Source organism: Alosa sapidissima, chromosome 8, assembly GCF_018492685.1.
Source record: "Alosa sapidissima isolate fAloSap1 chromosome 8, fAloSap1.pri, whole genome shotgun sequence".
Taxonomy (NCBI): Eukaryota; Metazoa; Chordata; class Actinopteri; order Clupeiformes; family Clupeidae; genus Alosa; species Alosa sapidissima.
The window spans coordinates 10,518,969-10,543,011 of record NC_055964.1 but is presented as its reverse complement, the minus strand read 5'-3'; the positions used below and the strand labels follow the sequence as shown (position 1 = coordinate 10,543,011).

The window sequence follows — 24,043 nt, the reverse complement described above, 5'->3', positions numbered from 1 at the left end:
GTCCCGACAGGGCGAACCGGACCCCGACGCGCAACCAATAATGACCGGCGTTCTATACATTATCCCGCTTATTACACGGCTACTTGCCAAAACGAAATAATAAACTCCCCACGATATGACTTTAGCCTACATAGCCTAGCCTACAGTATTTGTTACCGTTCATCGTGGCATTTGCTGAAACAAATAGTTCGCAACAACACGCTGAACTTGAATCAAACATTCTTTAGAACACAGCTGATCAACCGTCTGCTTTCACTTTTGAATGAAGTTCCAGTCCTTGTGTAGGGATATGAAATACCTGAATTAGAAGCACAAACTCCGTTGCCATTGACAGCGGTCATTATTTTTTGGGGAAATCCTATTCAAGTCAATGGAGCGTTCTACTTGCCTTGTGAAGAGCCGTGTAATAATAAATAATAGAGCTAGTATGGTGAACTGTGCTGCAGGAGATTGGCCTGTATGGAGGTTGTATCATCATCATCATCATCAACAACAACAACACATTGCATTTATATAGCGCTTTTCAAAGCACCCAAAGCGCTTTACAGTGATGGGGGAACCTCACTAACCACCAATATGGTGGTACTGTATGTTATGATTGGCCTGTATAGAGACTGGTCTTCACCTGGGCTGGATGCCGTGCTCGAGGCTGCGGTGGTGGTGACCGGTGCTGCCGCCCGGCTCTTCTCCAGGCTGGAGACGCGCTCCTGCAGACGAGACTTCTCAGCCTCCAGCATCTCCACAGCCATCTGCAGTGTCTTAGCCGAGGCACTCTCACGGCGCAGCTCGGCAAGCTGTTCGTACGGGGAGACATTAGTCATTGAATGTAACACCACCATATAACGTATGTTACAAATAACTTCACATCATGATATTCACATGGGGAGACAGATTAACACAGACATAGACATGTAGCAGGCACACAGAATAAAATGTCAATTAATGTCATTAATATCAAATGTAACGTATGCATGTTACATATAACTCCACATAATGATCTCCTACACATTAAGTAAACATGAAAGCAAATATCAGAAATGACAAAACCAGAACAGAAATTCAGCATGATCTGCTCCTGCTTATTCAGTGTGTGGTGCTTCACCTCGTCCTTAAGCTTCTGCAGCTCCTTGTCCCGCTCTGTCATCAAGGCACTGCTTTTTTGGACTGATTGTTGGAGTGTTGCTTTCTCCTCCTCTGATTGTTTCTTCAGCGCATTCTCCCTGTTCACAACCGAGATAACGAGGGGTCAGATAGAAACGGAGCGCTGGGAGCTATTCTACACATGGGTGGGAGTTTATGAACAGTGTCAAATGATGAACCAAAAATCAAATGTGTGAACATTTTTAAAACGATAGTGATGCACTCACTGTTAAAGACACATTAACCTAATCTTATCATCGGGTGTGATTGTAAAGGGAGTATTCACCTTATTCAGCCCCGCCCATTTTTTAAAATTCCACTTTGTCTTTAAACTTCCGGTCGGCTAGCTATGTCTAGTTAGCTTCAGTGGGATAACATGGCAGAAGAGGATAGAGAGGCTAACTTGGGAGGAAAACGACAAATGCCATCAGGAGGTCAGACTGCAATATTGTACTTCGCTACCTAAGGCTATTCCCCCCTACTCAGTGGGTAGACGATTTGCGGCAGTGGCTGCTGTATCGTATGGAGAAACAAATCCTTATCTGTTTGGTAACTATGGTAACTAGTTTCGAAAGTCATTACAGAACAGTCACTCCAAAGTCAGTGTTTTCCTAACTTCAGATAGGAAAGGTGTATAACAATATATAAGTCACCAAAATCCTAAAATATAAGTCACCAAAATCCTAAATAAACATTCCTAACTTTAGGATGACCCATAACATATGATGCCAGTCATCTTGATAGAGCTCTGCTATCTAAATGTATCGCAATGGATGTACTGCTCAATCGGAAAGTTCGGAGACAATGTGGGCAAAGCTAGCGCCCCCATTTTTGCGCGCGGAATAAGGTGAATATCAATAGTGAAGGGGAGAAATGTATGCAAATATCAAAGTGCGCAACAAACACTAACACCATAATAAAACAAAAAACAAAAATATAAAAACATACAATTGCATAAAATGCATGGACAATGTGGACATGGAGCGTAGAGCTGAAAGATTAATCGATTTTTAATCGAAATCACAATTAGCAAATGGAAAATCTTGAAGGCTGCAACTAATCATACAGCTTGAGTTTGATTTGACCTATTGTCAAGAAGTTGCTACTTCTTGAGGCAACACAGTGAACATTGATGAACACAATGTGAACGCAAGCAGCAGTACGTTGAATGTACTTAAAAAGGCTAGCAGAGCTTGTGCTGGCTTGCCCAATAAGACAAAAGCAAGCAAACGACTATTTCAGAGTCAAGGAATGTACAATTATAGTGAATACTGAACTGAAGCTTGACTCATAGAGATTGTAAATCGAATCGCAAAATCTCTCAGAGAAATTGTACTTAAGACATTTTCCCTTAATCGTTCAGCCCTAGTGTCGTGACCAAAAACCTTGTGGGTGTTTTTATTAAAAAATATGAAATTGGCTATGTCCAATAGCCATAGTCCTCTGAGCATGAAATGAGGTAAGCAGAAGCGACATAAATACCTGTACCCATTACCAGGAAAGCTTTCACACCAAAGACAAGAAAGAAGCAACCAACAGCAAACAATTAGGAGGGATTCAAGCAGCAGAGACAACTGGCGAAACGCCACCCTCCAGGGTCAAAGCAGCAGCCTTGCACATATAAACAGACTGGCAAGGGGAAGCAGAACGTAGCGCTGGAAGTAGCACACGTCAAGTCAGCAGTCAAAAGACCCATGACGACTCCTAGCCCCTTGAGAACCCAGCAGGGCCTCAATCACTGCATGTCCTTACCTCTTCTTCATCTCCTTGACTTGCTTGCTGAGAGTTGCACACTGTTCTTCAAGCTACAGAGAGAGTGAGGGGGAAAACAAAAAAAACAGTTAAATAAAAGAGAAAATAAAAGAGAAAATGGAACATTTCTCGTCCCTTTTAGTTTGCTGGTCTGAGAATAAAGCTATTCTAAACTCTACTACTATGTCAATTAAACTGTATTACTAAATACCAATTGCTATGTGAGATCAGTAGGAAAGTTAGAAGACTGTTGTATCATTGAGGCCCTAGTATACTTCTAAGTATGTATATATATATATATATATATATATATATATATATATATATATATATATATATATATATTCGCAAACGATGGGAAAGGGCGAAGTGCTAGGGTGACGTGGTAGTATTGGGACTGGCCCTTATACTCATTGAGGCCCTAGTATACTTCTACATATGCGTGCTACGCACAGAAAAGATGACACAAAATTAGTCATACTGTACGTTCAGTCCTTTAGCCATATTTTGTGTCTGTACAGATGTTGTGTATTGCCTGTGCGAAACTGAGTGTGTAGTACCACGCCAATCCAGTAGATGGGCGATATGCACACCCATAAGCAGGGCTTAAATTTCACTGCGGGATTGCGGGTATTGCGCATAATTTGTTCAAGTCCCGCAACTCTAGCCTTCATAATGCGAGAAATTCCCGCATACACTTTTACAGCCTGTCTGATGACGTTAATATAGCCTAATCATTAAGTGGCGTGAATGCAGTGCTATTGACCGGACTGATCAACTACCGAGTTGAATTGAACATAGCCTCATGCAGACGCACACACACACGGAGAGAGAGAGAGAGAGAGAGAACCACTTTGCGCTTACGCAAATAGGCTACGCTACCATGGCAAACTTTTACATCTGGAAAGAGCTCCTTGGTAACTATCCTGCTAGCTCAGGTCACGTCAACACTTGATCCCAGAAAGATTGTCTTCGACATGTCAACATTTATTGTATCTAATGACATAGAAAACATAATGATTTGCATACACATACCGCACTATGCACAACTTTTATTCACTAGCGACTACAGCCTAAAACCGTCAGGTTGAAGGGGGGCTAATTACTCCATAGAATTACTCTCAGGTATTTTCTTAAAGTGACAGGCACTCAATTACACCTACTCATCACCAATGTGCACTCAATTGGACCTACACACCACATTAAAGATATGCCTAAGTGTTATAGGTTAAACGTCAATATGAGGCATTCAAATTACTAAATATGTTTAGCTAGTAGTAATTACTAGTGAAATGCTATAAAAATGCATTATTAAATAAATACACTCTATATGAATTCAAAAATATATGATAGAAACATATCACATAAGCTATCATTTTCAGTGTGTGTTTGTGTGTGTGGAGAGAGTCAAGCAGAATCTAGGATGTCCACTGTTGTGAATGATCCCACTACAGTATATATTACTGATGACGTCAGGGTGGTGGGGGCCCCAAAATCAAACACTTTTTTTAAAAAAGTATCGAAGTATTGAAATCGCAATTCTTGACTTGGTATCAGAATCGACCCCCCCTCCCCCCCAAATTGTGTAAATCCCCCCTACATGAATAACCTAAGGGGGGAATTCCCCCCCATTTTGAAAAATGAATTTTAAGCCCTGCATAAGGACGTACAGCATGGCCATATATGCAGAAGTATACTTGTTGCTTTAGAGGGAGTGTTAACATGTATACTTGTTGCTTTAGAGGGAGTGTTAACATGTATACTCATTGCTTTAAAAGGAGTGTTAACATGTACTGTATACTTGTTGCTTTAGAGGGAGTGTTAACATGTATACTCGTTGCTTTAGAGGGAGTGTTAACATGCGGTTGCAGGTGAGGACGACCGCCGTACCTTCTTCCCCTGGCTGCCGCGGTCCTGCCGGTTGCTGGCAAGCTCCTCAGACAGGGAGGCCTTCTCCTTCTCCAGGGCCTCCAGAGAGCTGGCCTGCTCAGTGGCTGCCGTCTTCAGCGCCTCGCTACATCACACAGGACATACAGAACGCATTAACAGGCGCTTAGAACAACCCCTAGTAAAATTACGGCATTCAAATATAGTCAAGTAAAACACCAATCTGACCGCGTGACCTTTTGAGCAGGAACTGATTATATCTAATTCAAATGTAGCTTTTATGTTTTGCATCAAATTACAGTTCTCAACTTTCATGTGACTCATGTCATCATTCTGAATGATTGGAAAACTGTCAGACTAAATTCTGCACTCACAAACACCAAAGTTAAAGTAATGCCCTTACTTTCCAGTTTTTTCCTGCATACAGTAGCCTATTCCATTTCATGCATGTGCAAGCAAGTCTCAAGTGACACTAGACAGTAAATCAGACAGGATAAGGGACACAGGCTAGAGTGCTAGAGTGCTTTAATTACATTTCCATTTCAGAAGGTGGTTTGCACCATTCCTTTTTTGCCAACCACCATAAAACAAGACACTTTTTCCTTGCAAGGTGGCAGCAAACAGAAGAAGAATTTAGGCAATGCACGGACTGCACAGATGGTGCTTTTTTTATTCCCTCTTTTTACACTTTGTCACGTTTGTCTGGAGGGAACCTCTCCACAGCAGCATAGAAGTTTAATGATATTTTGACGTGGCAAGATTGCACTCCAGGCTAAGCAGTATGATATTTCTTTGTAAATGTATATTCTGGTCTGGTATTCTGGACCCAAAACTACTCTGATTAATGTCATTTTGGTCCCCAGTGAAAATGTACACTTGTTATCATCCAAAAATAGACCTCCCAGGTTGTTTTTGGACCAGAATTCCCCTTTAAATAGAGAGCCTCTGAGTAAAATACAGTTCTGCCTTGGAGCAGGAAGGAATGACAGGGCTGGGCACAGAAGCCACACTGTAACAGCAGGTCAGTTGAACTGTAGAGGCTAACAGATGGACATCTCCAAATCAGTCATGTCGCAAGCAATTCTGCAAAAGCACAGCGAGGAGACTGCCGTGCCAGTGGAGAGGCTTCAGCCTGCTCTCCAAGCCTGTGACATGATGGCAAGAGGGCTGATGAACACGGCCTGCTAATGATGACGGGGCACACGTGCTGTGCTAATGGTGCCAAAAACAGATTTACGGAAAGTATCACCACTCCAGACTGCATTATATCTTTCAGCAATGTTTCAATCACACTTTGCAGTATGATCGTCAAGTGGAATCATGCATTATATACAATCTACTTAAAGTCTCAGTTTAAGTCTCTGAGCTGAAATGCAGTGCTGATGGCATTCTACTTGGCCTAAGCTACAGCAAGTCACAAATTCCTTACTTATTCATCTACTTTACTTGTCACGGAAAGTGTGCTTGTTATGTATAACATTTTATGGCTGTTCCAAAATCATCAGTGACGTAACTTCACAGGAGCTTCTGCAGATCGTCTTAAAATAGCACAAATCATAGTCCTGGCCTCAGTTACCTCCTTACAAATAACACAAATCATAGTCCTGGCCTCAGTTACCTCCTTACAAATACACAGTAATGTATTGGAAGTCCATCCCAATTTAATAACCGTAAACAAACATTTAGAGCTGGTGTCTGTAAATGAACACAGCAAGTTTGTCCTTATCTTTTTAAGCATTTTGCCAGCAATTTTGGAATGACTCCATGAACTTCTTAGTCAGATGTTGAGTGTGGCCACCCCTCTTTTATATACTTATCAAACAGTGGTACTTTATACTGCACGTGTACATCTATATTAGTTACCAGAAACTAGTTAAAATTGCATACATGCATCTGTACAGAATTTAGTTCTAAATTCCGTTGTGTGCAATATATTTACTAGTTTACATATTTCGTTGACATGGCCACCGACCAGTGGCGTGATACTCACATCTCTTTGGACAGGCTGCTGATCTTTTGGTTCCCTGTGCTCAGTTGCTCTTTGGCCCGGGTCAGCTCCTCCTGGAAGGAAGAGCTCTGCTGCGTCGCCGCCTCCAGCTAAACAGACAGGAGTGGTACTGGATCACACAGACAGCCAGATAGCTATGAACCCCCAGGCAAACCCCTAAGCCACATTTCCCAGTCTTTAGGCAAACACCAAACACTGTTTCCAGCTGAGGTAAACACAGTAAAACAACAAAAATGCCTGCAGCAGTCTAAGTTCCTGCAGTCCAAGTCCTTAGTTACTGCGAAGGTTCTAGCACATACAATAAATCACAATTGCCACATATTACCATATTCATGTTCCCATCAAAGACACTACTGTAAGATAAATTAACAAATAAACCATACGGTAGGTCTTAATTACAGCTATTACATTTCATTTGAGAAAGGACTTGAACAGTAAAGGAAAGTTGATGCTAGCAATTCAAACAGACTCATAACAAGGATGATAATGTGTCTGACATAAGTCATTACAGGAGAAGAAAGTGAACAGGCTTCCAGGACTCACTATCAGAGAACAGTTTTGTGTAGGCCTCCTATCGAAGATGAGGATGAAAGAGAAGATGATGGAAAGATGTGAATAAACTGTTTATTAGGCTATGTTTTCGTTGCATGTGTACTTCTAAATGTAAGATTTATACTGGTCATTTGCTATAGCCAAGAGGATCCACAATATGTGACAACCTTGAGAGAAATGTCAGTAATCAAATCATTTCAACGTTATCAGAAGTTTCACTACATGAAGAACAATATCAAGACCTTCATACAACTCCCATATATTTTTTAAAGAACAACTACTAACATGTAAAAAAGCAGACAGCAGTATTGCCCTCTCCACTGGATCTATTTCTTTATCAACATTTCCAATATTTTTGAAAGTTGTCACACTTAATTCAGTTTGGACCATATATAGAGAAAATCATTGATTGAAGCTAAATACTTGCAAAATGTACACTAAAAACACAATGCACATATGCACTTCAACCATCTCTCTCTCTGTCTCACACACACACACACACACACACATATACACGCATACCTGAGCACAGGAGGAGCTGAGGCTGTAGCATCTCTGCTGAGGCATTAGTACTCAATACTAGTATTACTAGTATCTCTATAGCACCACACCTGCAGTTCTCAACCGCCCTTCAATCTTGCTACCTCCCTGGATCCAAACTGTTACTGTGCTCTACCCACTCTTCTGGTCCCTCAGCTTGCACACAAATAAATCTATTAATAATAAATGACCCACCATCAACGCAGGAGTGTGCTTCGTGCCTTGTTCTTTCAAGAGTACAAGCTTAAGAGTCGCTCACTAAGTTTGAGATGCTGTCGGATTACGCAAAATGTCTCCCTTTCCCACGCCCCTCCCCAGTCAAGCTCTCATTTTACTTACTCCACTGCCCGTCATCCTCATGATCACCATTATCACTTTCTTTGCCCCGCGTTATTCTTAACATGGTGATTGAAGAGTATGTGAGCTCCAGCTCTTTTGCAGGTGGGAAATGAATGTGTCAATTGTTTTTCTCACACTGCACCTAGTCATCTAGCCTTTGTCCCCCAAAAAGGATTATAATTCACATACCTGAGTTCTAATTTTGTTTTTATGGAAAATAATGCAAGACATGCACCAATGTCCACACATACATAAAAAATGTACAGTTTCCCACAGAATTTGATTGAATTTGCCACGAACTCAAAACCGGTCGTCACACATTGATGTTCTTTGTTGTACTATTTAAATTAAAGATAAGATAAAATCCTTTCATTGAGCTGCACTTTTTACGCACGCAGCCTTTCCCTGCACCAGCATGTGCATTTAACAAAATATTCATGATTGTTGAAGGATTGTTGTTGCCACGTAGAAGCATTGCATAGAACACGGCTGGCTAAATTGCTATTAAATCCGCTTAGCATCATGACCATGCTGTGCAAATTTGTTCAAAACTGCTGCAGTCAAGTTAACTCTGCTAAGGTCTCATCACAACATAGTAGCCTACATTGAGGAGACCAAACTAAGTTAAGTTATGCAATCAAGCAGTATCTCAAAGCCAACGTTAGAATACTGTTCGGATGTCAAGTTTAGCATGCTTACTTACATCTGCTTGTCAATTTCGTTACTCATGTAGGGCTCATTTTATTGACTCTGAATGTTTGCAAAATCCCAATGTAAATGGAAAAGTGTTTTTCAAGACTCAAAAGTGATTGTCCCAAGGAGAAGTAGGCTACGAACCGTTATTTGAACTAACTATGTTATGAATTGCATTCACACATCAGCAGCGTTTTAATGGTGTTAATGTTAATTGCAGGGATTCCCTCACGAACGTCGTCTTAAAGTGACAGGCACTCAATTAGACCTACTGAACTGAACTGAATGCTACCTCTGACTAAGAATGCATTACTTTGCACTTGTATAGTCTTTTATTTTGGAATCTTAAGAGCAATAAACATATTCCAATGTTAAGGAATTCATGTTTTTTTCATTCAGATATGTAAATCAACATGTATAAGTTGCTATTAGTCAATTAATGGGGAGATAATCGATAATCGAATCGAAATCGAATCGGACTGAAAAAATGAATCGTTAGATTAATCGATGCATCGGAAAAATAATCGCTAGATTAATCGTTTAAAAAATAATCGTTTATCCCAGCCCTATTGCTCGCCCCCCCGATCCAACATGCTGCTGTTTGTGGGTTTGAGTCCGGGCGAGTGCAGGCCTGAGGCACGTTGTGAACACAATGCAGGTTACACAAGCACTCTCTGTCCCACTCACCTGGCTCTGCAGCTTCTGCTGGGCAGCCTTGAGCTCCTCCGCCAGGGCCTGGGCCTCGCTCTTCTCCTGCTGCAGACGGCCCTTCTCCTGGGTGAGCCTCTCAAGAGCCTCGGCCGTCTGACCAGCGCTCTCTGCAGCCTAGGCACCGAGGGCCAAACACAGTCACCTTAGAACACATGCTTTAAAACCAGGATTCAAGGCTGGCCCAAGCCTGGTCCTTAGGACACAAATCACACCAAAGTGACCATTGGTATGACATGTGTCTTGGTCTGGGGCTTGGATATGTAAAAAAATAAAATAAAAGGTGCCGGAAGGTGCTCCAGGCTTTGGCAATTTTCTTTTTTTCCAACTCTTCACAGTACACCAAATTACAGGTACATTAATTAATCTTGCTATATAAATCTAAATCACAAGATCTGAGAGAGGTTTAACATTAGAGAAAACGTTCTAAACCTTGTTATTAGAATTACATGGGTTCTAGTAAATGATGATGAACATGTTCAAACTTAAAAAAAAGTGAGTGACTGATGAGTATTATTATTACATTTAGTTCATGATACGAAAGAACATTCTGTGACGCTTCGTTTCCACACAGCTTTGAATAAAGTCTGAAAATATGTATAAAATATGCAATATGGTGGTTGTATAGTGGTTAAGGAGCTGGGCTAACATGCAGTTGGCCGAACGTTGTGGATTCAATTCCCTGCTAATCAAATTGATAAATTCAGTAACATAGAACAGACTGTGTTGAACTAGCCAACCAATTCTCTTTTCAATTGCTAATTCATTTTTCCAATGCTATAAAGCCAGCAGCCTAGCATCCAGTGTATATGGTCATGCCATGGCAAAAGTAAATTTTTTCCAACATATTTTAGGTAAATTCTGGAAGAAGAAAAACGGAAGGAGGGGTTTCTCAAATATACTGGAGATCACGGATAGGAATAGGATAGGATCCTTGGAATGAATGGGTTACGGTTGTCTCAACGTAAGCAGAGCTGTATGGAAACAAGGCGTTATACCCTGTCTGGCTGATCTTAGCCACCACTGGTGTGAAATGGTGTGTGAACCATTAACAATGAACATCTCTCCTCACTGTATAACCTTTTTCAGATCTTGTTCAAGTTCGATTTATGCAAAATTACTTTGGTCATGCAATAGTACTTTCATGCTTCAGCCAATTGTAGGATTGCTTCAATAATTTCTTGCACATTCTGATTACTAAAAACCAGGCCTGTATGCATTCCCACTTGACACCTTGATTCCTCTACATTACTAGTTAGGTAGTGAACTACAGACTGTAAGAAGTTGGATCCTGTGGCCTGAGAATGGTATGTTCATATTCAAGATCACAGATCACTCCCTATTCAGTGTCACAGTGAATTCCAAAGTAATGTGTGCCCTTAAATTCAATATCAATGTAAATGTCACCCTTTGTGATATCCCTGTGATGGCAGTATATCACAATGGAACAGGTCACATTCTAAACCCACAGGAATCTAAAACTGACATCCATCTACAACTGACTAGGAGCAAAGTTAGTGCTTTTTGTAAGTTCAGTGAAGGAAATTAACAGGATTAGAGGTTAAATTAGAAGAAGCCAAGGCAGCGTGTAAGCATGCAGTTAGAAGTGCCACATGACCCAAGCAGGTGCAGTGTTGGTTAGTTGGGTGATGGTTGCTATTAGTGAAGTACCTCAAGCTGCTTTGCAAGTGTGTTTTTGCACTGTGCCTCAAGCTGAGCAATTTTGTGGTTGGCCTCCTCTTTTTCCTTGAGCAAGACCTCCTTCTCTGTCTGCACCTTGGCAAGGGTGGATGTCACCTCAGCCTGGGCTTTGGATGATGAAGAGGCAATCTCTGAAGACGCTCGCTGCTTCTGTTCCAACACAGCCATTGAGGCACGGAGGGTCTGAGTGTCCGTCTCAAGCTGTGAATGTGAGGCTTTCAGATCTTCCAACCTACTTAAGAGCTCTGAGCGTTCCTTCTCACTGATTGCCTGAGTCTGGCGAAGGGACAAGACTTCCTTTTCTAGGCTGGCACGGGAAGACTGGAGGTCGGCTCTTTCCTGGGATAGGGCAGTGGCCTCTCTTTGAAGGTCTTCAAATTTACCAGAGAGGAGTTCTTTTTCAACTGCCATATCTGATCTCACCTGATCACTCTGTTTTTGCTGAGCCTTAAGGTTTTTCACCTCTTTAGCCAGAGCTTTTTTCTCTTCAATGGCTTTCTTGAGATTGGCAGAAATACCATCCACAGTCTGAGCACCAGACATGGCCTGCTGGTTAAGTTCCTGTACTTTGGACTCAAGCTCTGCCTTTTCGTCCTGCAAGCTCTGCTTCTCAGAGACCACCTTTTCATGAGATATTTTCAGCTGCTCAAACTGACTCATTAGGTTCTGTTTTTCTGTTGTAAGTGCTTTAAATTCTGTTTGGGAAGAAGATATTTCAACCTTAAGTTTAGATTCTGACTCTTGAAGGGTATTTTTCTCTTGAGATAAACTGGCTAATTGTTTCTCAAGCTGTTCAACCTTTTTGTCAAGGTTTCCCTTGGAACTAGAGAGTTTATTCTTTTCTTTGGTCAAGGTCTGCTGCTGAGCCTCAAGAAGAGATTTCGATTCTGTAAGAGACTTTTTCTCAGAAGAGAGCTCTTGAACTTGTTGGTTCAGGCTTTCTCTGTCCTTCTGAAGCTGCTCTAGACTTTTAGAAAGATCTGCTTTCTCGGAAAGAAGAATATCCCGTTCCTTTGACAAAGCTTCCCTCTGATGTTCATGTTCTTCTTGCGAGTGTTGTTTGTTATCCTTCACTTTCATAAGCTCATCAGTTAGCTGTTCCTTGGCTTTCCTAAGAGAATCAATCTCCGCACTACATTTCTGCAACTGTGCTTCTAAATTTACCTTATCTTGGAACAAAGTAGCTTTCTGACCTTCAACTTCTTGTTTCTTTTGCTTTGTGTCCTCTAACTCAACAATAAGATTGGCCTTTTCCTGAGCCAAACCAGTGCATTCCCTGGAGGCACGCTCAAGATGGTCCTTCATTTTACATAATTTTTCTGAAAGCTGATTATTTTCAACAGCAATGGATGACTTCTCAGAGGTTTCCTTTTCATGCTTCTCAATCAACTCCTCTTTCTCCTTTTCTAAACGCTCCTTCTCAACCTTCTGCTTGCCCAAGGCTGATTCCAAGCTGGTCTTCTCCTTCTGAAGGGATTGCAGAGACTTCTCCATTTCAGAGAGCTTCAGACATAGAGTGTCCTTTTCTTGAGCGAAGGTTGTGGTTTCTTGTTGGATCTTCTCATTGGCAGCCTTGACCTCATCTGCAGTTTGGTGCAGCCTCTCTGTAAGCTCCAGTTTCTCTTTTGCAAGCTCTTCTCTCTCAGAGCACACCTTTCTCCATGTGGAAAGTAAGTCTTCCTTTTCCTGCAATAACTTCAATTTGTCAGAGTCTGTTGCCTCACTATTCATCTTGATTTCCTCCAGCATTTTAGTCAGGCTGCTCTTAGAGGCTTCCAACTCAGTAATGTTCCGCATGGCCTTTTCAAGATCCTTGTTAGTAGTATTAAACTTATTTTTAAGTTCTACTTTATCAGAAACAAGGGTCTCTTTCTCCAGCAGAGCAGCCTTCAACTGTGTGGATACTTTATTATTGTCTTTATTCAGGTTCTCCTTTTCAACCTGTAACTGGGTATTGGTAGCACAAAGGTCTTCCTTCTCAGATGTGAGGGACTCAAGCATGGACTGCAGCTCCGCATTCTTTGCATCTTGGGCCTTCTTTTCTTTCCCAAATTTGTTTTGTTCATTCTCAAAATCTTCCTTTAATGATTTCAGCTCTTTAAGGCTTTTAGCAAGCTCCTCTTTGATCTTATCCTTGTCATTATAGGCCTTCTCAAGATCACTGGACAGCTGCGTCTCTTTGACATTATGCTGTTTCATCTCCTCCTGATACTTCTTAAGAGTGTCTTGCTTCTCAGCATTTCCCTTTTGGAGTTCTGCAATTTCAGCCAGATGCTTTGCTTCCAAGTCCTTAAGACCAGTGTTCTCATCCTTTATCTTTTCCAAGGTGATGCTAAGTTCTTTCAGTTGTTGAGAGAGTTGGTCTTTTTCTGCAGTGATCGACAACTTCTCCTTGTCCAGGCAGGTTTTGCCAGACAGCAGATCTTTGTTTTCGCTTAGGAGCTTTTCTTTGAGCGTGTTAATGTCATCATACTTTGCAGACAGCTCTTTGTTAGACATCTCCAAAGAAGAGACTTTCTCCAAGGAATCAGAAAGCTGTTTCTTTATGGTTTCTCTTTGAGCCTGCAGATCTTGAATCTCCTCTGTTAGGCGCTCAGACGCACCCTTCATGTTCACAATCTCTGCAGAGAGCTGTTCAGCCTCCTGCTTGGAGGAGGTCAAGTCAGCATTGAGAGACTGGAGAAAATGAAGTGGAAAAAAAACAAGGGGTAGAGAAGGGAAGGGGTGGGGGGAAAGGTTATGTGAATAAAAAAAAAAACATGAATTCAAGCAAAAAAAATAAAATAAATCCAAAAACACCAGTAGGTAAGGTTGGCATTTTGCAAGCAAAAAAAAAATAAAAATCCAAAAACACCACCAGTAGGTAAGGTTGGCATTTTGCAAGCAAAAAAGCCAGGAAGGAATGGCAGGGCAATCAATTTTTTGGCTTAAGGAATGAAAAATGAAACAAGTAGGGGTACACCAACAAATAAATTGGAATTTGGCTGTTGAGCAACAGGAGAAAGTGTAGCTAAGATGGTAAAGGTTTTAAAAAGTTATCTCCAGTGACTTCAATGTATACTTCAAAACTCTAAGAGAAACATTACTGACGTGAAAAAATAGGGATGCACTGATATTAGGCTAGCATAAAAATGCAAATGCAGGTTTTATTTTGTTCTCTGCTCTGGTTATTACAATATGCTTAAAAGTGAATAATAATGAGTATCAAATGGAATATATAATAGCAGGCCAATTCAAAAATAAAGAAGATGCTTTGTGTAAAACAAGCCTCCACACTGGCACAGCACTGTCTCCACATTTTAATTAAACAAATTATCAATGAGACTTTGCACTGTCTCCACACTACCTCTCCCTAGACACAAACATCTGATAGAGAAACAAAAAATTACAAGACATCCTAGACAGTAGACCAGGTGCTTTAGAAACAACTCGGTAGGTAGAGCCTGATTGAGTGATAGAGCGAGCGAGAGAGAAAACTCACACAAATAGCTAAAAGGTGGAAGAGAGAAGGTTGCGACTAAAGCAGAGTTAGTGAAGAAGACCGTTTAAACTATTGAATAAAGCTGCTATTTCTCGAACTGAAGCTGTGTCCTTACGACTGCCTGTTGCTCACAATCTGCAGTTGAAGAGAATAGTGCGCTAACTTCGGTTTAGGAGCATCCTATAATGATGTCATAATGATGACTATGGACTGGAGCTGAAAGAGGCCAACTCATTTATCTGCAAAATTTTCAAAATGTTTAAGCGATGAAACATTATATAAAATAGATTTACTGGTATCTACCAAGATGTCCCTCCATGGGGCTAGTTTACTTTTCCTACATTAACACCGCAGTCAGTGGTGCAAGACTGAAATAGGCTAACGTACTGGTAGCACATAAAAGCATAGCAGCAGTTTAGTACTGTAGCTACACTACTACTAGTGACTATCCTAGCTTTAGGAGAAACTGTGCAATTAAGTGGTATCAGTGCGTGGTATCGGATAATTTTATGAGCGTATATGAGCACAATATCAGTCCGATACCTGATGCTGGTATCGGTGCATCCCTAGGGGAAAAAAAACAAAACAAAAAAAATACCTCCAAAGGTTTCCTACAAAATCCCAAGAACATTCCTGCTGTCTATTCCTTTGGATTTAAAACATAATTGGTGTACACCTGCCATTAAGTGGTTGATGCAAAACATCAAAAATTAGGTTATGACTTTGTATGGACATGAACATGTTGTCTACATGAATGTTGAATGAATCAAACTGTTTATGATGATGGTTCAATCAATAGCACAGTACTCAATTGTGGCTATTTAAAATCAAACTTCGCTTCTGTTATCTTCATGTGAGAATGCCATTAAAAAAACCTTACTTGCATATCATATCACAAACATAACACCAGTTGTTATAACATAAGCCTGGTACTGACTGAGTTCTGTCTCATACCTTGCTGCAAAGTGTCTATGTTCTTCATGTTCCTTACAAATTCGTATAAAATAACTTATTACACACTAAAATTGCCAGGTCAAAACAAAATGTACCACTTACCTGTGCCTGTTCCTTAAAGACTAACAGCTCCTCCACCTGCTTTTCCAGCTGTTTGCTTTTATCTGCAGAGATGCGGAGGTCCTTCTTTGTGACCTCGGCCTGAGAACGAACCTCCTCCAGCTCCTTAGCATGGAGCTCAGAGGCTTTAGCAAGGGCCTGTTCACCAGACACCTTAGCCTCCTGGACCTTAGACTGAGCTTCTTGCACATTTTTCTCCTGGAGAAACAAAAGCCAGGCAACAGAGTAAACTTCATTAAACAGAAACCCTCCATAATACTTTCAGGTTTCACTAAGATGTTTAGGTAATATTTAGAGGTTATTGAATGGAGTGAATTATGCTGCTTGATGTGGTTAAAGAGAAATAGAGTTGACTGCCATTGAAATACAGAGTTTCAAAAATCCTCTCCCCAACAATTTCCGAATACATTACAGCCAGGTACAATTCAATTTCTCATTCCTTCCAGGCAGCGTTCATCAGCATTCCCATCATCTCACCAGCTGAGTGATTTTCTCCTGAAGGTTGGCCACCTCTCCCTGGAGCTTCTCCTTGGTGTCAGCGAGCTCCTGCTCGGCTCTGGTCTGCTCCTGTCGCCTGCCTTCCTCAGACCGGGCCACCCGCTCCCTCTGCTCCGCCAGCTGGGTCTGCAACTCCTCCAGCCGCCTTACAGGAGAGGGAGAGTCATTAAAATAAAATAAGTCTGGGGGTGGGGGGCGCTGTGTGCGCTGTGTGCTGAAGCTGTGTCTTTGCGACTGTCTGTTGCTCACAATCTGCAGTTGAAGAGAATAGTGCACTAACTTTGGTTTAGGAGCATCCTATAATGATGTCATAATGATGACTATGGACTGGAGCTGAAAGAGGCTAACTCATTTATCTGCAACATTTTCAAAATGTTTAAGCGAACGAAACACTATATAAAATAGATTTACCGGTATCTACCAAGATGTCCCTCCATGGGGCTAGTTTACTTTTCCTACATTAACACCCCAGTCAGTGGTGCAAGACTGAAATAGGCTAAACGTACTGGTAGCACATAAAAGCATAGCAGCAGTTTAGTGGCTACACTACTACTAGCACCTATCCGAGGTTACAGCGCCCCCATACCATATTTGGGGGTCCAGGTGCCCATATCCCGATCCCACCCCATGTTTCCCCCCCACTTGCTCCCTGACTCTTCGTCTCTTCGCTGTGGGCTTTTCACAAATAAAATAAGGCTGCAGGTGCAACATTAAACTTCTAATCTGGGTAGACAGTGTGTGTGGTACATTTGCATATTGTGTAGTTGGGAAATCTGAGGGAACAACAAATGTAAATACTATTCAAACAATGCAGACAAAAGTACACTGGAATGGGTCATGCATCATTGAGAGGTCAAACAGAAAGGCTGGCCTGCATGTCTGGTTGTGCAAACTCACCTCTCCTTCTGAGTGAGATCTTCGTTCATTTTTGTCAGCTGGACAGAACTGTCCCCAGATGACTTCATCATATCACTGATGTCATTCTGCAGTTTGGCCTTGTCCTTGTTCAGCTGATCTTGCTTCTCCTCACTAGCCTTCAGCTTTCTCTCCAGACCTACCATGTATACATAGACATATCAGTATGCTTCTTCATTAAATCTTGTAATCAAAGTAATATTGTAATCAAAGTTATCTTGTACAAATAGGTACAATGAGCAGCACTTTCATTAATTCTGGAACTGCTAAATGCACTGCAGGCTTGTACTCGGAATGAAAAGCAGAATGAAGTAGAGCACTGACCAGCAACTTGGGATTTAAGTGCTTCTGACTCAGTGGAGAGAGATGTGCACAGCTCCTCTTTACTATTCAGTTTCTCTTGCAACTCTGCAAAGAAACAAAAAAAGAAGTCAGCCTTTGACAAGGACAGCCACTGGAAGTTACCTTTTATCTATAGGCTAACTGGTCTAACCCATCTCCAATGAACTATGCTTAGCTAGGTTAATTGTGTCAGACTGGCTTATTGCACAAACAGAGAAGAGAAGGGTAAATATATCTTATGTAGGGTATACTATGTGTCTAACTGGAGTAGGTAGCAAATAAGCACATTTTCCAAAAAGTTGGTGTGATCCCTTAACATGGGAGATTTTTTTAAATGAAAATCTCAGTCAGTAATCAGGTGTAGCATCCTTTCACCGCATGGGTTGCTTCACCCCTCAACAACTACATACCTTGCATAGTTTGTGCTGATTTAGTTTGTTCACCAGAGGTATCCACCAGCTTTTGTTTCTGAAAAGAAAAAGGCAAAGAAGAAAAGGGAAAAAAAGGATGTTGAGGCAAGCACACACACACACACACACACACACACATACATACACACACACACACACACACACACATACACACACACACACGCACACACACACACACACACACACACACACGCGCACACGCACACACGCACACACGCACACACGCACACACGCACACACACACAGATTAAAAGTCATTAGGCCAGTGACTGGAACTTAAGTAATTCCCTGACAAGCTTTGATTACAGCTGGAATGAGGCATTACCTCTCCGGGTTCAGCAGGTCAAAAAGGACAGAATTATATCTAGTAGTACTTTTAATTTTACCAGATGCACACACCATGCCAGTATAATAGCCTGGAGCCTTGTGCTAACTTTTTATATTGGTTGTGCTGGTGTGCCTAACTTTTAACTGAAATCTGAGTTGCTTACTAAGCTGGTATCCCAGGACAACTAATCATTTAGTATTCAACATTTTGAGATGTTTTTCAGTGGGATGAATACATAAATAAATATATAAACAAACAAGTTTTGGAGATATGGTAATTTCCCATTACCTGCTGCAGGATTTTCTTGCCTTTAACCATCATTTACCTATCACACCAACAACTGACCTCCACAGAGGACAAAGTATTGCTCTTGCTCCGTCCATGTCTGGCTTCCTTACTCCCTCCCCTGCTACTCACCATGCTGCTGAGCTCCTGCTCCAGGGAGCCCTTCTCCTGCTGCAGGGAGGCCAGGCCCTGCTGCAGACTGGCCAGCTCCTGCTGCCGGCCCTCCAGCTGCGAGCTGAGCTCGCTAATCTGGGGTCATGTCGGAGAGTGGGTGGTGGGGAGGGGGTGTATGAACATGAAGGAAGAGGAGGGGAAGGAGAGATGCAAACAAACACACAAACACATGGAGAATTAAAACAAAACAAATAATGACAGGGAAAGAGCATCTCCTGCTTTAAAAGTGCTTTAGCATCCATAGAGAAAAAGGGTAAGGGGTATGAATAGGATCATTCAAAAACTTTTTGAATTTGAATTCATGTTGTTCAGGGCAAATTATGAAGTGATGGGAACAGAAATGTTGGGAGATAAAAAAAACAGATGTAACCGACAGGGCTGAGGGGGAATGATCAGAATGAACCAAAGCACCCACCTTGCCCTCCTGAGAACACGCCTTGGCCTCAGCTTCCTCCATTTGGGCTCTGACGCCCTGCATGTCCTGGTTACCTTGCGTCTGCTGGGAGCGGAGCGCCTCGAGTGAGGCTGCCAGCTCCTGGGCCTCCTTGGCCTTGCCCTCCGCCTGCTGCCCTAGCTGCCCTGTCTCCTCCTCTAGCTCCTTTACCCTGAGCTCCGCCGTGTGCAGCTTGCCTAGCACCTCCTCCATCTCCACCAGGTGCTGCTCCTCAACGCTCTCCACGCTGTTGCGCAGCGACTCCTCCAGGCGTTCCTTCTCCTCCGTCAGGCTCAGCAGCTGCCCTTTCAGCACCTCCGCCTCCCGGGCTCTCGCTGTGGCCTCCGCCTCCCACTGCGCTCCCGCCTCCTCAAGCGCCAGTTTGTGCTCCACCTTCAGCCTCTCCAGAGCCCCACGCAGCTCCACCAGCTCTGCTGCCGAAGCCCCGCCAGCCCCCTTCTCAGAGGTGGCCCGCAGCTCCTCCATGGCCTGCTGGTGGGAGGCCATGGCCGAAGCGAGCTTTGAGCGCCACAGCTCGATGACATCCGCGTTTTCCTGCTCGGCCTGGGCCAAGCGGGCGCGGAGCTGCTCGTTGTCCTTGCTCAGGCGGCCCGAGGACGCCTGCAGCTGGGCCAGCGCCTCGCCGTGCGCCCGCTCCGCCGCCTCCAGGCGCTCGCGTACGTCCTGCAGCTCCGCCTGGTGTTCGGTGCCCTGCGAAGACAGCTGGGCGCGGAGCGAGGCAACCTCCTCCTGGAGCACCCCGGCGGCAGGGTCGGCACCAGAGCCGGAGCCACCCTCGCCAGAGGCGGATTCCAGGTGCTGGCGCAGGGCGGCCACCTCCTTGTCCCGCAGAGCAAGGTCCCTCTCCAGCTGCATGATCCGGGACCGCTCGGACACAGTGGCCACCTGTGGAGGAGTCACAGCACACAGGCTCACACCACCCCACACACAAAGCCTGCAGTAGGGGGGGGGGGGAAAGTGTATGTGTGTGTGTGCGCGCATGTGTGTGTGTGTGCGCGAGTGTATACGATTACATGTCAGGATTGATCGAAAATATAAGATGTGTGTATCGGTTAGTGAATGCATGTGGACGTGTCTATACAAGGGAGACTGCATTACCATGTAAAGGCGAGGAAGAGATGTGGTGGGTGTTGTGTCTACTTTTTCTAGATGGGGGGTGAGCCTGGTCATAATCTAAGTCCTACAGGGCCATTTCAGGGCTAGAGTTAAATCCTAACTCTAATCCTAATCTATAAAATACAAATTTAAAAACCCACACCAGCTGATTGAAATGACTTGTGTCCAGACGTCTTGTGTCCATACTATGATGCTGACAATTCTAACTGGATTTTGCTTATGATTGAGCAAGATGATCTTGCTATTGGGTCCATGTAATGCTTATTAGTTCATTTTTCTGAATAGTTCAATGAAAGATGGGCAATTGGAAAGTTGAATTAATAATTAAAATAAATGTACAATTACGATTTTGGAGTCGTTTATCCAACATTACACAAATACAAAATCAGGTAGAGTTGGATAAAAAATAAAGAATCGATAAGAATTTGTCCACAAGTAGTTGTCTTCTGCCGATGTCAACAACTAGTGATTTTAATATTGAATAGTTGACAACTTGATTAAACCCTAGTAAGCTCAGCAGCTAAGCAGATCTCCTGTGAATGCAAGCATGATGAGGGGTGAGCCATTGCCAGCCAATCAGTTTTATTTGAGCTGAACGCATAAACCCATAAAACTCTTCAATTATGTATTCATTTAATGAAAAAAAAAAAACACAATTTCAGAAAATTGAAATCAATTTCCAATTTTTCATTTTTAAAATAGAAAATTAAACTGAAAAGCATTACACAGACCCTACTGGAGTGGGTCTATAAACTTTGCAGGCAATATTATACTTACACTGCCACCTTATGGTTGGACAAGGAATTACAAAGGGCACACACACAAAGGACACACAGGAAAGAACTTATCCGAAGACCTAAAACTGATGGAACTGGGTTTGGGTTGGGATAAAGCGGACATCGCCATCAGAGGCAACACTGGACAGACAACCGACAGATGGTGGGCTGACACCTGGATGGCCACCGTTTGGCGAGATGCAAAAGGAACGCATGGTGTATAGAGAAGGTATAGAGAGGACGGGTCTAGGTTTTACCACTGACTGATGGGTACAAACTGAGACACAAACTGACTGACTTTACCCTTTTCCACTTCCCATTTTGAATGACCTCTTTGGAACTCTGCCCTGAAATGGCCTGTGAACCTAACAAGAAAGCATAAAATGTTAAGGCTATAACTGGTCATTGATCGCGGCTGAGGGCCATGTGTCTAGCTGCAGACAATGCACACTAAGAAAGAAGTAATTACAGGTAACTTTTAAAATCACAGCTACATCCAATCTCATTAAAAAAATTGATGGTTGATGTATAAGATTCCTGCTCTATGTCTACCAAATAAGCAGAGTGGTAGGCCAATGAGGCTAACAGTATAGTGCATGCTGTTATTAGATGCATGACTGGGTCACTATAGAGTTTGTGAAAAGAAGAAGCAGCTGTAGAGCATTTTAGTAAAAGCACAAGCTTTCGAGGCATCACTTCAGGGTATTACCTCTTGATGCATCACACTGAGAAGCAAAGGCACCTGCCCTCCCTGACACAAAACCAAATCCTTCTGTTGCAGTTCCAGGGCTCCCATTTTGTGGTGCGTCCTCTGCAAAGCCCCGATCAATCGGCCAAAAGCCTCACACCCAACCCCCCCCAACCCCCCCCAACTACCAACACCAATGTCGCCCTTCCCCCGCCCATCCCGCTCCCCCCAAAATCCCCCCGACCCCCACCCCGTCCCCTGTCTGTCAAGGGCGAAGGTCCATTACCCTAGAGTCTTCTAACTCCCTCTGGAGTTTGTCAGCTTTGGCCTTTTCAAAGAGCAGACTCTGCTCTAGCTCCTTAAGAAGGGCATGCTCCAGCCTGGTCTGCGTCTGTTAGTAACAAGAAGGGGGAGAGGAAGAGAACACAAACCAGTGCCACCATCACATGCCAGCCCAATGCACAAGGACAGAGAGGGGGGAAAGAGAGGAGTGGAGGGGTTGTTGTTGGTGTGAGGTGAAGGGGGGGGGGGGGGGTCAGGACTGGGTTATGGAATGAAGCGTGAGTGGACAGGGCCGTTGGGCGGAGGAAGTAATCTGAGGTTTGGATCATGCAAGCTGGGGACCAGCGACCTGTTGGGATGGGTGAGTTGATTTGGGTGAGTAGGTTGGTGGGTGAGGGGAAGTGGTTGGCTGATGGGTTGAAGGTAATCTGTCACTGGTGACGATAATGTGGTGGTGTCGTGCCCAAGAGGCCATGCATAGAGATACAAGAGACTGGAGTAGAGAGAGGGAAGAGAGTTCTGTGTTCATGAATGAGCTGGGTGAGTGAGTATGTAGGTGAGTGAGTGAGAGGGCAATGATTCACAGCATATGTGTGATGCAAAATGGAAGAACAACTTGGACTTTGACCTCAACATCAGAGAGACAGAGAGGAACTTAGAAGAGGACATTCCAAAGGAAAATCTGCTGGGCGTCAATAGCTCCGTCAACACATCCTCTCTTTCTCGCCCTCTCTTCCTCTCTTTCTCCCTGATGTACCAAGACCATCAGTGTTAAGAGTAACCGTTTAAACTCTCCTTGTGTACTTATGAAATGTTAGAACAACATCTTTACCATGTTATACACAGCAAAAAAAAACCAATATGGTCAGACCTCAGGGCTTGAGCTGTACATGGCCACATCGGGGACGAATACTCGCATACTACACTGCCCAACACTCTGAGGTGTGATCGATACAGAGAGTGTACGAGCACTTACTGTCCTAGTACTGAGAATGAACCAAGTGGGAGTGAGAATGAGTGATGATGTATAGAAGCTATACATGATCATGCTATGACACATGGAAGACAGGAAAAGGGGAGAAGAATGTGATAAACAGGTCCAATCAAGTCTCTGTTTTCAGGTCATGATATGAAGCAGGTCATGATAATGCATTGCATCAGTGATTAACGTCAGTACAGTGGTTAAACAGTGATGAGCTCACTTGTTTTTTTTGTTGCTGTTTATCTTAGAAAGCAAGAACATGCACATACAAAAACACACACAGATACAGTATTATACATTAAGTCACACAGTGAGTTATGGGTTTGCTCAGTTTAGTAAGACAACTGAAAATAAGAGAAGAAAAGATTAAGTTGACTGCTGGATTTCTAAAAAAAAGGACTTATTGCAAGCCATTCTTCTAAATGGCCGAGTTAATCTGTCGTAACGACAAGTTATGACCAAATTAAACCATGTTTGATGTCGTTTTGACTACAATAGATGAATAAATGGAAAAGTATACCCTTAAGTCAGAAAGACCGTTCAATAGAATGCACTTTCCATATACTTTCAACACAGGCCTCAACAGAAAGCTGATTTGCATTACTTAGTGTGAAATCTCTTAAGGAGGCTGTAGATCAATAAACAGCAATTGACATGTATGCTGATTGCACCTTTAATCCTCAAAAGGTCAGTAATTTAGCCTTCCTGGGTTAAAATAGCTGCCCTTTTAGCCCTGACCTTCCTTTCAATACAACAGACCTTGACAGATCTCGAATTTCATTTGGTCCTGCATGTATAATAATAAGGCAGAGGTCCAACTGTGGTCGATGGCCAATAGCCCAATGTTCCCCCCTCCATCTCTCATGTGGTTGCGAGAGCCTCGTTATGGTCATTTAA

General features: G+C 42.9%; 1 protein-coding gene across 6 annotated transcripts in view; it reads right to left on the bottom strand.

Moving 5' to 3' along the window:
* clip1a (CAP-GLY domain containing linker protein 1a) overlaps positions 1–24,043 on the bottom strand; it is a 50,112-nt gene that overhangs the window by 4,204 nt on the left and 21,865 nt on the right. For 3 of the 6 annotated variants that reach the window (XM_042102439.1, XM_042102441.1, XM_042102440.1), the window contains exons 9-23: positions 22,169–22,273; positions 19,264–20,187; positions 18,807–18,923; positions 18,041–18,098; positions 17,613–17,696; positions 17,271–17,427; positions 16,353–16,518; positions 15,858–16,073; positions 11,291–13,996; positions 9,599–9,736; positions 6,770–6,876; positions 4,783–4,906; positions 2,893–2,945; positions 1,103–1,220; positions 626–794 (exon numbers count right to left, since the gene is read on the bottom strand). In XM_042102439.1, coding sequence (XP_041958373.1) covers positions 626–794; positions 1,103–1,220; positions 2,893–2,945; positions 4,783–4,906; positions 6,770–6,876; positions 9,599–9,736; positions 11,291–13,996; positions 15,858–16,073; positions 16,353–16,518; positions 17,271–17,427; positions 17,613–17,696; positions 18,041–18,098; positions 18,807–18,923; positions 19,264–20,187; positions 22,169–22,273 — 5,242 coding nt within the window. The remainder of the gene's footprint in view (positions 1–625; positions 795–1,102; positions 1,221–2,892; positions 2,946–4,782; positions 4,907–6,769; positions 6,877–9,598; positions 9,737–11,290; positions 13,997–15,857; positions 16,074–16,352; positions 16,519–17,270; positions 17,428–17,612; positions 17,697–18,040; positions 18,099–18,806; positions 18,924–19,263; positions 20,188–22,168; positions 22,274–24,043) is intronic. The other 3 variants (XM_042102444.1, XM_042102443.1, XM_042102445.1) reach the window with 3 other exon arrangements.